General features: G+C 44.1%; 2 protein-coding genes across 7 annotated transcripts in view; both read right to left on the bottom strand.

The window, feature by feature from the left end:
* The window catches only part of STRADA (STE20 related adaptor alpha), a 42,833-nt gene extending 33,935 nt beyond the window's left edge, over window positions 1-8,898 (bottom strand). For 4 of the 6 annotated variants that reach the window (XM_032138696.2, XM_058431959.1, XM_032138698.2 and 1 more), the window contains exon 1: window positions 8,655-8,898. The gene's annotated coding sequence lies outside the window, so the exon portion shown is untranslated. Of the gene's footprint in view, window positions 1-8,066; window positions 8,302-8,366; window positions 8,385-8,654 lie in introns of those variants that run through there. The other 2 variants (XM_058431958.1, XM_032138697.2) reach the window with 2 other exon arrangements.
* Window positions 8,899-12,147: 3,249 nt separating this feature from the next.
* Window positions 12,148-14,204, bottom strand: part of CCDC47 (coiled-coil domain containing 47) — a 33,589-nt gene continuing 31,532 nt past the window's right edge. The window contains exon 13 of the mRNA XM_032138690.2: window positions 12,148-13,869. Coding sequence (XP_031994581.1) covers window positions 13,789-13,869 — 81 coding nt within the window. The 3' untranslated portion in view covers window positions 12,148-13,788. The remainder of the gene's footprint in view (window positions 13,870-14,204) is intronic.

Genomic DNA, 14,204 nt, shown 5'->3' with positions numbered 1-14,204 from the left:
TCCTGACCTCTTGATCCGCCTGCCTCAGCCTCCCAAAGTTCTTCTTCCTTTTATCTTTGCTTTTCTATTCTTATTTTTCATCTCAAGTGGAACTGGCTCAAAGAATACAATCTTCAACCCACTCCCATCCCCGTATCTCTCAAAAGACCAATTTAAAGAAATAGTATTTACAGACTGGGATTCTGCAGAAGAAGGGTTAATATAGCAGGCCTAACTTCTTATCCTTTAAAAAGTCTGCTTACGTGATTAGCCATTGGCTGGCATCGGGGAACTTGGATTTTGAGAGATTTCCCATTTTCCTAAAAATGACAAGAGTGGCTTATTATGCCTAAACTATTCGTACAAACAGTATGGTTTATGCTGAACACCTGCTTTCCTTCCGGGAGTCCAGTTTTGATACATGTCAGGCAGAGGCTGCCTACATGACCATCTTGGGTATGGAGTTTCTAATGAGCTTTCCTGGTTGATAATATTTCACACATGCTACCACAACTTCTTGCTTTGAGTCCTGTGTCACTCTACTGGGGGAGGATCCTTGGAAGTTTGCTCCTGGTTTCCCCCAGACTTCACCCCATGTGCTGTTTCCCTTTGCTGGTTTCTCTTTGTATTCTTCTGTTGAAATAAATCCTAGTCATGAATGTAACTATATGCCGAGTCCTGTGAGTCCTCCTAGTGAATTACTGAACCTGAGGGTGTTCTTGGGAACCTCCAACACAGGGATACCTGAAGGAAATTATTTTAAATGTTCTAAATCTATTCCTGGATTAAGACTGGCCAATGGATGGCTACAGGCCTAGGTCTTACTCTATTTGCCTCCAATAAAATTGTTTTTACTGAACTGTACTTGAATAGCCTTTATTTTATATCAAAAGCTCTAAGAAACTTGTCACTGTTTTCAATAAGAATGTTCTAAAAATGCTTTTATTACTGTGTTCACTAAATGAGAAGAGGCAGAAGAAATGTCATTCTGGATTAAGAATCAGGGATAGGTCGGGCACGGTGGCTCATACCTGTAATCCCAGCACTTAGCAAGGCTGAGGCAGGCAGATCACTAGAGGTCAGGGGTTAGAGGCCAGCCTGGCCAACATGGTGAAAATCTCATCTCTGTAAAAAATATAAAAATTAGCCAGGCATGGTGACACTGGCCTGTAATCGCAGCTACTTGGGAGGCTGAGAATTGCTTGAACCCAGGAGGCAGAGGTTGCAGTGAGCCGAGATTGTGCCACTGCACTCCAGCCTGGGTGACAGAGTGAGACCCTGTCTCAAAAAAAAGAAAAAAGAATCAGGGATACTTTTGCTTTTTCTGAATTTTTGCCAAACTAACTTCAACCTTGACCAAATTAATCTTTCCCTAACAGCATTTACCAAATGTGTATTTCAGTCCTATGTAAGAAAATGGTAAAGACACACAAAGAACTTGGAAATGTTTCAAAGATAGTAAAGATTAATTTAGAAAAATAGAAGCTATTAGGAAAGGTTAACATCTAGAAAAGAGCAAATTTGGCTGGGCATGGTGGCTCACACCTGTAATCCCAACATTTTGGGAGGCTAAGGCAGGTGGATCACCTGAGGTCAGGAGTTCAAGACCAGCCTGACCAACAGGGAGAAACCCCGTCTCTAATAAAAAATATAAAAATTAGGTGTGGTGGTGGGCACCTGTAATCTCAGCTATTTGTGAAGCTGAGACAGGAGAATCGTTTGAACCCAGGAGGCGGAGGTTGCAGTGGGCCGAGATCGCGCCATTGCACACTCCAGCTTGGGTGACAGAGCGAGACTCTGTCTCAAAAAAAAGAGCGAGCTAATTTCACCCATAATGTTACTATACAAATGGTAAGAATAATCAATAAGGTTAAAACATGGCTAAAGGCTCATTAAGAGTAACCTGAAGTCAGAGATGTATACTTAAGGGTGACAATATGGCGTAGTGAAAAAAGCACATACTCTGAAATAAGACAAGCATGGTATGAATTGCGTTCCTGCATCTGTGTTAACTTGATCAACATACTTTGGCTTGCTGAATCTCAACGTTAATAACTCTAAAATGAGGTTAATGACATCTGTCTGATACCTGAGACAAATATCCTTCTCCCTCTGATAGTGATGCTTATGGCTTATGTTTCTAGGAGAGAGCTTAAAATTAACTTTTTCTGAGAATTAGAAAGATTAGATGTTCAGGTTTCTGATTTAAGATTTTAGAATCTCACCTCTCTCCCAAGATCCCAATTAAGGTAAAGGAATACAAATAATAACCATATATCTGAGGACAGAATGAGAGGAGCTATTAGATGAAATTTCAATAAATTTCTAGGAGTTGAAAAGTGGACATAAGGGTGCTGTCTCAGGAAATGGAGAGAAAGCTGCAGGCTAGAATGTGAATGGAGAGTATAGTAGAGGAGACGGCAGATATGCCCAGCAGACAATTCTAAGGGGCTCTGAAACAAAACTGCAGCAATAAGGAATGAGGGAAGAAGTGGGACTGAAAACAAGCCCCTGGTGTAACTGCCCAGTCATGTCCATGAGTCTTAAATCCACAGAGCTCCCAGTCAGCAGCTTTTCTATTCCTTTTTTTTTTTTTTGAGACGGAGTCTGGCTCTGTCACCCAGGCCAGGCTGGAGTGCAATGGTGTGATCTTGGCGCACTGCAACCTCCGCCTCTTGGGTTCAAGGGATTCTCCTGCCTCAGCCTCCGGAGTAGCTGGGATTCCTGGCATGTGCCACTATGCCCGGCTAATTTTTGTATTTTTAGTAGAGATGGGGCTTAACCATGTTGGCCAGGCTGGTCTCAAACACCTCAGCTGATCCGCCCACCTCAGCCTCTCAAAGTGCTGGGATTACAGGCATGAGCCAACGCACCCAGCCCCATACACGTTTTTTAATGAAATTATTTGAGAATGTACTCCAGTAAAATAAGGCTAAAATTTAAAAAGGAAACTATGAGATATAAAAAGTAGTGTGTCCAGCTGGGCGCAGTGGCTCACTCCTGTAATCCCAGAGCTTTGGGAGGCTGAAGGGGGCGGATCACCTGAGGTCAGGAGTTTGAGACCAGCCTGCCCAACACTGCAAAACCCTGTCTCTACTAAAAATACAATAATTAGCCAGGGATGTTGGCAGGTGCCTGTAATGCCAGCTACTCGGGAGGCTGAGGCAGGAGAATTGCTTTAACTTGGGAGGCGGAGGTTGCAGTGAGCCAAGATCACACCATTGCACTCCAGCCTGGGTGACAGAGTGAGACTCTGCCTCAAGAAAAAAAAAAAAGTGGTGTGTCCATTGAAGAGATATCTCAAGATGATAGCTATGAAGCTGATCAAGAAAGGAATCAGTCAAAATTAGAACATGAAGTTGGCAGGTTGAAGAAAATATAATAATATCATGAAATATACAGATTATAAAGGATGAAAAATATCAGGGACAGGGTGGAAAGTGGCCTGTTTCTTCTCCCCGCCCAAAAAACAAAAATATCAAACAGAAAGGCAACCAAAAATTCCAACAGAAATTAAAACTATATTTTAAAAGTCGAAGTCTGAATTTGAAACAAACTTAAATGTGTTATAATTTTGAGATAGTATGGCTGGGCATAGTGGCCCACGCCTATAATCCCAGCACTTTGGGAGGCCGAGGAGGGCAGATCACCTGAGGTCAGGAGTTCAAGACCAGTCTAGTCAACATGGTGAAACCCTGTCTCTACTAAAAATACAAAAAGTAGCTGGGCATGGTGGCACATGCTTGTAGTCCCAGCTACTGGGGAGGCTGAGGCAGGGGAATCACTTGAACCTGGGAGGCGGAGGTTGCAGTGAGTCAAGATCATGCCACTGCACTCTAGCCTGGGTGACAGAGCGACACTCTATCTCAAAAAATAAAAATAAAAAGTTGAGATAGTTCAGCAAGGAATGAGAAAGAAAATCCACCTGACCTTGAATGACAAGGAAGTTAGGACAGTGGACTGCAGTGCAGAATAACATTTGGCTGTTTTGTGAATAATACTTACAAGACTATAAGTGCTCATTATCAGCTTTTAAATTTTAAGTCTATAGACAAAGCATGATAAACTTAATTACAGTTATAGAACACAACGTAAATGCCTTCAAATTTGATAATATGAAAGTAAAGTTTCACCTGACAGAAGATGGGAAATGGAACAGGGAAGAGATAGAGGAATGACTGGGGAAGCTAATATCCCTATCTTCTCAAGAAGGTAAAGTTAATACTGAAAGTTGATAAGATAAAAAATAGAAACTTATGTATAATATTTAAGGTTACAAAGGTAACCAACAAGTGTAAAAATAGAGGGATTCAACTATCAAAAGTTCAGAGGTGCTGGCTGGGTGCAGTGGATCATGCCTGTATTCCCAGCACTTTGGGAAACAGAGGTGGGCGGATCACTTGAGCCGAGCAGTTTGAAACCCCAACTCTATAAAAAATACAAAAACTGGCCAGGTGTGGTGGCATGTGCCTGTGGTCCCAGCTACTCAGGAGGCTGAGACAGGAGGATCACTTGAGCTCCAGAGGTGGAGGCTGTAGTGAGCTGAGACTGAGCCACTGCACTCCAGCTTGGGCAACAGAGGGACCCCTTCGAAAAGAGCAGAGGGGAGGGGAGGGGAGGGGAGGGGAGGGGAGGGGAGAAGAAAAACGAAAATAAATGAAAAGATGAAAAGAAAACGAAAAGAAGGGGCCGGGCGCGGTGGCTCACGCCTATAATCCCAGCACCTTGGGAGGCTGAGGTGGGCAGATCACAAGGTCAGGAGTTCGAGACCAGTCTGGCCAATATAGTGAAACCCCGTCTGTACTAAAAATACAAAAATTAGCCGGGTGTGGTGGCGGGCGTCTGTACTCCCAGATACTTGGGAGGCTGAGGTAGGAGAATTGCTTGAAACTGGGAGGCGGAGGTTGTAGTGAGCCAAGAGTATATCACTGTACTCCAGCCTGGGCGACAGAGCGAGACTCCATCTCAAAAAAAAAAAAAAAAAAGAAAGAAAAAGAAAAAAAAGAAAAGAAAAGAAAAAGAAAAAGTTGGGAGGCAGTGAGGAGGGGGTGGTGTGAGATTCAGCATGACTTTTACTCTCTTGGAAAAATAAGGATAAGCTTCCCTAGTCATTTCTCTGTCTCTCCTGTCAGTGGAAAGTCTAAACATGTTGTTTAGAATTACAGAAGTCCATCATTAAAGAACTAAAACAAAAAATGATTAAATTAATGGGGGCCGGGCCCAGTGGCTCATGCCTGTAATTCCAGCACTTTGGGAGGCCGAGGCAGGCAGATCTCCTGAGCTCCGCAGTTCAACACTGCCCTGGGCAACATGGTGAAACCCCATCTCTTCTAAAACACAAAAAATTAGCAGGGTGTGGTGGCATGCACCTGTAGGCTCAGCTACTAGGGAGACTGAGGCAGGAGGTTGCAGTGAGCTGTGATCGTGCTACTGCACTCCAGCTCGGGCTGCAGAGTGACACTCCATCTCAAAATAATAATAATAATAATAATAATAATGGGGAACAGGCCGGGCGCAGTGGCTCACGCCTGTAATCCCAGCACTTTGAGAGGCAGAGGCGGGCGGATCACAAGGTCAGGAGATCGAGACCATCCTGGCTAACACGGTGAAACCTCATCTCTACTAAAAATACAAAAAAAATTAGCCGGGCATGGTGGCGGGCGCCTGCAGTCCCAGCTACTTGGGAGGCTGAGGCAGGAGAATGGCGTGAACCTGGGAGGTGGAGTGAGACTGCGCCACTGCACTCCAGCCTGGGCAACAGAGCAAGACTCCATCTCAAAAAAAAAAAAAAGAATGGGGAATAGACACAGGGATGGAGAGAGACAGAGATGAGAGACCGGTACTTTTCTTTATAGCCCCCTGTACAATTATTTAATAACTGCACACAGGTATTTTCTTTGATAAAATATTATTAATAAATTTCATCTGAGCTGGTTTAGAGTAGCTCTACCTAGTGATTAGCAGTAAATGGTATACAAATTATGAAGGACTTTTCTATTTTCTTTTTTTTTTTTTTTTTGAGACGGAGTCTTGCTCTGTCGCCCAGGATGGAGTGCAGTGGCGCAATCTCGGCTCACTGCAAGCTCCGCCTCCCGGGTTCACGCCATTCTCCTGCCTCAGCCTCTCCGAGTAGCTGGGACTACAGGCGCCCGCCACCATGCCCGGCTAATTTTTTGTGTTTTTAGTAGAGACGGGGTTTCACCGTGGTCTCGATCTCCTGACCTCGTGATCCGCCCGCCTCAGCCTCCCAAAGTGCTGGGATTACAAGCGTGAGCCACCGCGCCCGGCCTACTTTTCTATTTTCAGATTGAATCACGTACAAATGAACTTGCCCAGGCTGGTCTCAAACTCCTGAACTCAAGCAATCCTCCTGCATCGGCCTCCCAAAGTGCTAGGATTACAGGCATGAGCTGCCATACCCGGTTATCTGTATGACATTAACATCATCACTGTGCTCCCTTCAAATTTCCTTAAAATGCAAATGTAAATTTCCTTAAAATGTAAATTCTAATGAAAGGGGAGGGCAGATGGATATCATTCGAAAGATATATCCACATTTATCAAGAATTAAGAAATACATATGTAAGTGTATATTATATATTATGCATATATTATTATCTATTATGTATATATGTACATTATATATGTACATACATAATGTCTACGCACATTATATATGTACAATATATAATGTATTAATATGTATACATATATAATTTTATGTGTATAGATTATATATACATATATGTATACATATTAATACATTATATATTAATATGTATATGTACATTATATGTACATATATACATATAATGTATATAATTATATGTATATACATATAATGTACATAATTATATGACCCGGGATGGCCGCTCCGACGAAGGCCCGGGCCTGGGGAGATGGAATGGGTGGCAGAGCGAGGAGGGACTGGCTCCGGCAGCGCACCAGGCACCCTGCCAGGCAGGTACCTGTTCCTGGTTTCAAACTCCGGAGCTCAAGCAATCCTACTGCCTCAGTCTCTCAAAGTGCTGGGATTACAGAGGTGGCCCACGGTACCCAGCCTATCAGAAACATTTAACACTATATATACATATACACATAACAAAGCAATATTACTAGTGGACAGACATAGAAATAGCTTTATTGGCCGGGCGCGGTGGCTCACGCCTGTAATCCCAGCACTTTGGGAGGCCAAGGCTGGTGGATCACCTGAGGTCAGGACCTCAGAGGTCGGCCTGACCAACATGGTGAAACCCCGTCTCTACTGAAAATACAAAAATTAACCGGGTGTGGTGGGGGGTGCCTGTAATGCCAGCTACTCGGAAGGCTGAGGCAGGATAACTGCTTGTACCGAGGAAGCCGAGGTTGCAGTGAGCGGAGATCGCGCCATTGCATTCCAGCCTGGGCGACAAGGGCGAAACTCCATCTCAAAAAATAAAATAAAAATAAAGAGAGAAAATAATAAACCCAGCAAACATTTATGGCAAACTTCCTACGTGTCAGGCACTGTGCTAAATGCTTCATGAGCAGCTCACAAGTATTATCATCTCTGTTTTACAGATCAGGAAATTAAGGTGCAGGGAGGTTAAATGCCCAAAGTCACACAGGTAATTGGTAGGGGACTAATTAATTCTGTTCCAAAGCCTGTGCTCTAAAAACCAGAGTAAACTTCCTCCATTTCTGAGGCCACAACTATAAACACTGCATTCCAGCCAAAACACCTCTAAGAAATCTGATTAAAAAGTAGGGGACAGATATGACCAGTTCAGCACTGTAACTAAAGGCTGAATTCACAGGCTTCTAAGCAGGTGATCAAATTTGGTTTCTTCCTTAACTCTCAGGGACAAGAAACAGTCCCGCGTGTCTTCAGAAAGGTATGAGTATCAATTAAGAATTGTCTTAACGTTCGCATATACGTATTGGAACATGCTTCTACTTGAACAGATATTACAATAAGAAAAGGGCAAGTTCCAACGGCTTTTTCTTCGAGGAAAGTCAAGTTAAAGTATGTTAGGATGCAGGAGAAGGCTGGGCAGAGAGGTTGGTTAGTTCCCTATTTCCTGAGAACTATGAACAATTTTACTTACCCACTGCCCTTCCCTCGAGCTCTCTTCCTTATCCCCAACCCTCAACCCTCAACCCCCATCTCCGGCGCCCAAATCCCCTGCAGGCACTCAAAAAACATTTTTGGAAAACAAAAAGACAATGAGCTCTTCGTTTAGGCCGATTCTGGGAGTCATCTGGATCTTGCGTCCTTACGAGGACTTGACCCGCTGCCTGTCAGCCCGAGGTGCGCGGCGGCTGGGGAGAGCGGGCAGCCCAGCACTGGGGTCGGCCGCCACTCTGCCTGAGCAGGACAAACCGGCACCCAGCCCTAGGTTCCCCACCTGGAAGTCCTAGGGGGTGGGGAGGAAGGGGAAAGCAAGAGCCCGCCTCTCTCGCCCGGCAACTCCGCTTCAGCGTCTCCCCGCCAGGCCCAAGCCTATTCTGCTCTCGGGCTGCGGCGGCTCATTGCGGGAGTCGAGGACGCGGGTTAAAAAGAGGGTCCGTGGAGGGTGAGGGTGAGCCCAGGATGGCCGCTCCGACGAAGGCCCGGGCCTGGGGAGATGGAATCGGTGGCAGAGCGAGGAGGGACTGGCCCCGGCAGCGCACCAGGCACACCGCCAGGCAGGTACCTGTTCCTGGAGTTAGCAAGCAGCCCCGACCGTCTTCGCTCCGCCTCCTCAGTTTTACTGCCGCGCCGCCGCCAGGCCGGTTGCTGGGAGGGGAGTACGCAACGTGCCATGCGCAGTCGGGCGACCGGGAGGGCTGATAGAGCGCTCCGCCCCTCTCCGCCCTGCGGGGAAGCCCCGCCTTTTCCGAGTGGCCCCGGCTGCGGCAGGCCCTAGCAGCCGCCGCCGCGCCGAGAGCCGTTCTCAGCTCCGGTTGTCATTCCTGCCGCGCAGCGCTTCCGCCTACAGCCTCCGCCCCCGCAGCAGGATGGGGAAGCAGGCGGCTTCAAAAATGAAGGACCAGAGAAAGGCAAACTTGGCTGTTCCTGAGAATTGTTTTTTTCTCATTTCATGTGGTAGGACTTCTATGGGAAAACCCGCCTCGCACTTTTCTTGGACGACATCTCAAATGCCTCTCACTTTGGCCTTTCGGGCACCAGACAACAAGCTGCAAAGGGGAAGCCCATCCTTTCTTTGCTCCCCACTATTTGTAAAACGAGGAAAATAGCTCAACTAATGAAAACGATCCTGTCCCCTCTGTATCTTTTTTTTTCCCCCGAAGCCTTCCTCATCCACAGCTGAGGCCGTTTGTGGAAACCTAACAGGTTTGTCCAAGCCAGGTTATGCAGAGCTTGAGAAATGAGGAAGCGATGAACTAAGCCCTACTCCTGTGAGACTAGGCTTTTCCGTGACTTATCCCCCGTGTGCGCAGGAGGGGGTGTCCAAAACGCGGATATATACCATCAGGTAATGAACACTCAACTCGCTCTTGCCAGCTCTGAGCCTTGAGACAGATTTAGACCGTCCTAACTTCCAAGACTGGGGGAGAAGTTTAGCTACATCCAAGTAGGGACTGATAGAAATATGCCCCAGGAAGGCCGGGCGCGGTGGCTCAGGCCTGTAATCCCAGCACTTTGGGAGGCTGACGCGGGTGGTTCACGAGGTCAGGAGATCGAGACCATCCTGGCTAACACGGCGAAACCCCGTCTCTACTAAAAGTACAAAAAAATTAGCCGGGCGTGGTGGCGGGCGCCTGTAATCCCAGCTACTATGGAGGCTGAGGCAGGAGAATGGCCTGAACCCGGGAGGCGGAGCTTGCAATAAGCAGAAATCGCGCCACTGCACTCCAGCCTGGGCGACAGAGCGAGACTCTGTCTCAAAAAAAAAAAAAAAGAAATATGCCCCTGAAACTATGCACATGAGGTCTCATTTGATCTTACATACATCACTTTGATTTTTTTTGAGATGGAGTCTTGCTCTGTTGCCCAGGCTGGAATGCAGTGACGTGATCTGAGCTCACTGCAACCTCTGCCTCCTGGGCTCAAGCAATTCTCCTGTCTCAGCCTCCCAAGTCGCTGGGACTACAGGCGCATGCCACCACGCCCGGCTGATTTTTGTATTTTTAGTAGAGATGAGGTTTCACCATATTGGTCAGGCTGGTCTTAAAATCCTGACCTCAGGTGATCCACCAGCCTTGGCCTCCCAAAGTGCTGGGATTACAGGCGTGAGCCATCTGCGCTGGGCCACATCACTTTGATTTTATCGAGTGCTTTGACATTGCTAAGGGCTACCGTCACATGCTCTCATTCTCAAAATAAGATGCCACTCTCAGGAGCAAACTTGGTAAACTCACAAAGCAACACAGTATAAACAGAGAAGTAACATTTCTAGCAGTGTTCTACTGAAGGGTCTTTCACATGTGGTCTTTTGGAACCGAGTATTAGAGAGACTGCCTGAAAAGATGATAAACTTCTTGCAGCCATTACAAATGGGCAGAGAAAACATATTGTTATTGTCTCAGAACTATTCTGTTTTAGCAGTCTGTAACAGAAGACACTCCTATGGGTATAACTCTTCTCTTTCTCTTTTTTTTTTTTGAGACGGAAGTCTCGCTCTATTGCCCAGGCTGGAGTGCAGTGGTGCAATCTTGGTTCACTGCAACCTCCGCCTCCTGGGTTCAAGCGATTCTCCTGCCTCAGCCTCCTGAGTAGCTGGGATTACAGGTTTGTGCCACCGCACCCGGTTAATTTTTGTATTTTTAGTAGAGACGGGGATTTGCCATATTGGCCAGGCTGGTCTTGAACTCCTGACCTCATGTGATCTGCCTGCCTCGGCCTCCCAAAGTGCTGGGATTACAGGTGTGAGCCGCCACGCCTGGCCTCTTGTCTTTCTTATATCGTTTCACATCATTCAAAATGAGAGGAGGCAGGAATGGTAAGGAATGAGAACCTGGGATGATAAAGTACAGTGTTTCACTTCTTCCTGCCAAATCCACTGGATTCTTGCACAACACAATTCTAAACAATCTTCACATTGCCAATTCCTACTGAATGGGTGGAATAAGAAATCAATGTTTTTCTTTGGTCTAAATTCCATCTAAAGAAAGGAGTTAGGGCCGGGTGCGCTGGCTCACACCTGTAATCCCAGCACTTTGGGAGGCCGAGATGGGTGGATCATGAGGTCAGGAGATCGAGACCATCCTGGCTAACACGGTGAAATCCCATCTCTACTAAAAATACAAAAAATTAGCAGGGCGTGGTAGCACGCACCTGTAGTCCCAGCTACTCGGGTGGCTGAGGTAGGAGAATCGCTTGAACTTGGGAGATGGAGGTTGCAGTGAGCTCAAATTGCAGCACTGCACTCCAGTCTGGGCAACATAGTGAGACTCCATCTCAAAAACAAAAAAAAAGAGGAGTTTCACATCTGGTCTTTACAGGAAAAGGTTTGCTGTTACTAAGGAAACAGAATCATAAGCTACTCCCCTCTTCCTCAAAAAATACCCTATCAATTTTTGTAGATAAAGAACTCTGAAAGGATCTGCTTGGTTTCCACTGGGAGAAAGAAAAGCAAAAGAGAGTAAAGCAAGAATGCATCACTTGGAGACCAGTCCTAGATGATGCCTTATACTTGCAAAGTGCTTAAACAGTTTACAAAACAATCTTACATATATAAATATTATCTCTTAGTGTTCAACTACCTGTGAAGTAGGCAGGGCAAATAATTACTATCCTCACTTCACGTTAGGTTAATAACTTGCCCAAAGTCAAAGGATTAGTAATTAGTTCTGCTGGCACTAAAAGCAAGGTCTTTGTCTTACAGTCCAGTGCTTATTTCGGCATTGCTAAACATCCAGGCAATGCAAATGAGATTGGAGACTTAGTGGTTTTCCAGTGTGTGACACTAAACAACATCCTCCTCTCTTTGTCCTCGCATTCACAAGAGAGTTAATGGAGTCTTAACTCAAGAGGTGGACTGCAGGGAGGAGCCCATAAATAACATATGGGGCTCTAAAAATATAAAATGTTTTTAAAATGATTGAATGGTAATAACAAAAGGAATATTCAGATGAACTCTTTTGAAGGAAAAGCATTTCAGTGCTGAGTTTTATTGAACAGAAAGAATTTTCCTCTGAGCTTATACTCTTGTAGGATAACTCCAGAAAGTCAAGACGGCACTCTGAGATTTTGTCAATCACTTTAATAGATGTCCATAGGTAGTTCATATGAATGCTTAAATTACAAAATTAGCTGCCACGGTCCAAACGTATGGGACTTTAGGAAAGCTTTTCTTACTCAAAAGATAACTAAGACTATCAACTTTGATTTCTAAAATGTATTTTAAAGGTTTGTAAAACAAGGCTAATACTATAATTATATAATATTAAGGTAATTTTTGTTATTTTTGTTATTTTAATAACTTAACTTCATGAACTGTTAAAAATATTACATTTGCATCTCTCAGTTTACGTATTTCTGTATTAACCTGGAGAAAAACCCATGTGAAAAGTTTCCATGCAGTTACAAAGGCAGCAGCACATGCTGTTTTCACAGCAACTTGTTATTGCCTCAGAACAGGCCTGCACTAAAGCATCAACAAAAAATACCCACCACCCCACTCCCACCAGAAAACCCAACCCTTACCCATCCCCAGCAAAAATTACCTGGTACAAGCAATGACCTAAAAAATGCTTTCTTGGTAAGAGCATTTATAAAATGCAGAGATCTGAACAAGCTAAGTGCTCGTGCAGATACATGGGCCTCTCCTCCAAGAGTTGCTTCCGCAAGAGGCGAAAAGAACTCTCAATAGTTTAGGAAAGCTCATTTTCAAAAGTATACTTATACATATTCATGGCCATTTCTTTGAAAGAACATACCCAGCCTCAACTATGGAAAAGATAAAAGCAGAGGGAGAAGCAAAGGCACACCGCCATAATATAGGGAACAGAGCTTCTCCATGAACATCCACCAGGCTGCAGCAACCAAGAAGGAAAAAACATTTGTGACTTCACATAGACCAATGATCTTACCTAGGTGAAGCATTAATTTTTCATGCATTTGTTACTCAAGAAAATAAACATACAACCACTTAAAATACAGCATTCACGTCACTGGTTCGTGGTATCAGGTAAGGAAAAAATGATGCTCCTGTCCCTAGAAATTCCTGTCCCTAGAATTTTCCATGTACATGTCAGTATCCTAATGCCTACAGACTTCCTATTAATTCTGCTATCAGCATCTCCCACCTAAAAACAAATACTACATTATGTTCTGGGTTCCTGAAATTTCATTACCACATACAGTGTTCTAATTTTTACTTTTTCTCAAGTTTAATGTAGACATACAAGAAAACATCAAGCAATGTTTATTGTGCAATTCCAATCATTATTTGCAGAATCTTGGTTTAGAGTCAGTCTTTATAGCCATTTCAACTGCTTGGTTTAAACAAAAAGCAACAATCTGGTTATTTACTTATAAATTTCATGGTATTTCTTCAAACACTGAAGTACTAAAAGCACTGATGATTTGTATTATAATTTTTAAAATATTTAAAACCTACACAGATTTCATAGATCATTCCTTTTATAAAATAATCAAAATAATTTGATTATCTGGAAAAATTCTTGAAACAGAGCCCTTTCCAGGTATCTTCAATCTCTGTAAAACTCCAAACCCCAAACAGAGTAGATGATGAAATAAGGATTTCTCAGTTGCCCAAGACTGTCTGAAATTTAAAGTTGAGAAACGGACTGGCGTTTTTCATGTTTCCTGTGAATTCAGAGCTTACAGGTGGCATCAGAACTCAGATCTCTGGGATGGCTTTACATGGCTTTCACTTTGATTTGTTTCATTTTCATTTGCTTCTTTTCCAACTTCTTTTGCTCACGCCTCAATGCAGCCTCCTAGAGAAAGAAGGGGTAATAAATAGAAAGAGAAAGGGAGTGGGGACGAGAGAATTCAAATTAAGCTCGAAACATATGTGAAAAAAAATCCAAATTAGAATACTGCCTATAGTATTATTCAAAAACTTAGGCTTGCACCACAACATTCTAGAAGATAGTTATAAAAATAATTGCCAATATCTACGTTCGTGAATGAAAATTAAATCAACTTCAAATGAAACAAAGGTAAACTAAAATCTCAGTTTTGAAAGAAACTACTATAATTAACCAGCCTTTGTTATTCTGGTTTGATTTTTTTCTGTACCCAGGAGACACTTAGTCTGATGTTCACCATA

The sequence above is a fragment of the Hylobates moloch genome, unplaced genomic scaffold (genome assembly GCF_009828535.3).
Source record: "Hylobates moloch isolate HMO894 unplaced genomic scaffold, HMol_V3 SCAFFOLD_19, whole genome shotgun sequence".
NCBI lineage: Eukaryota > Metazoa > Chordata > Mammalia > Primates > Hylobatidae > Hylobates > Hylobates moloch.
This window is presented reverse-complemented; position numbering and strand designations above follow the sequence as displayed.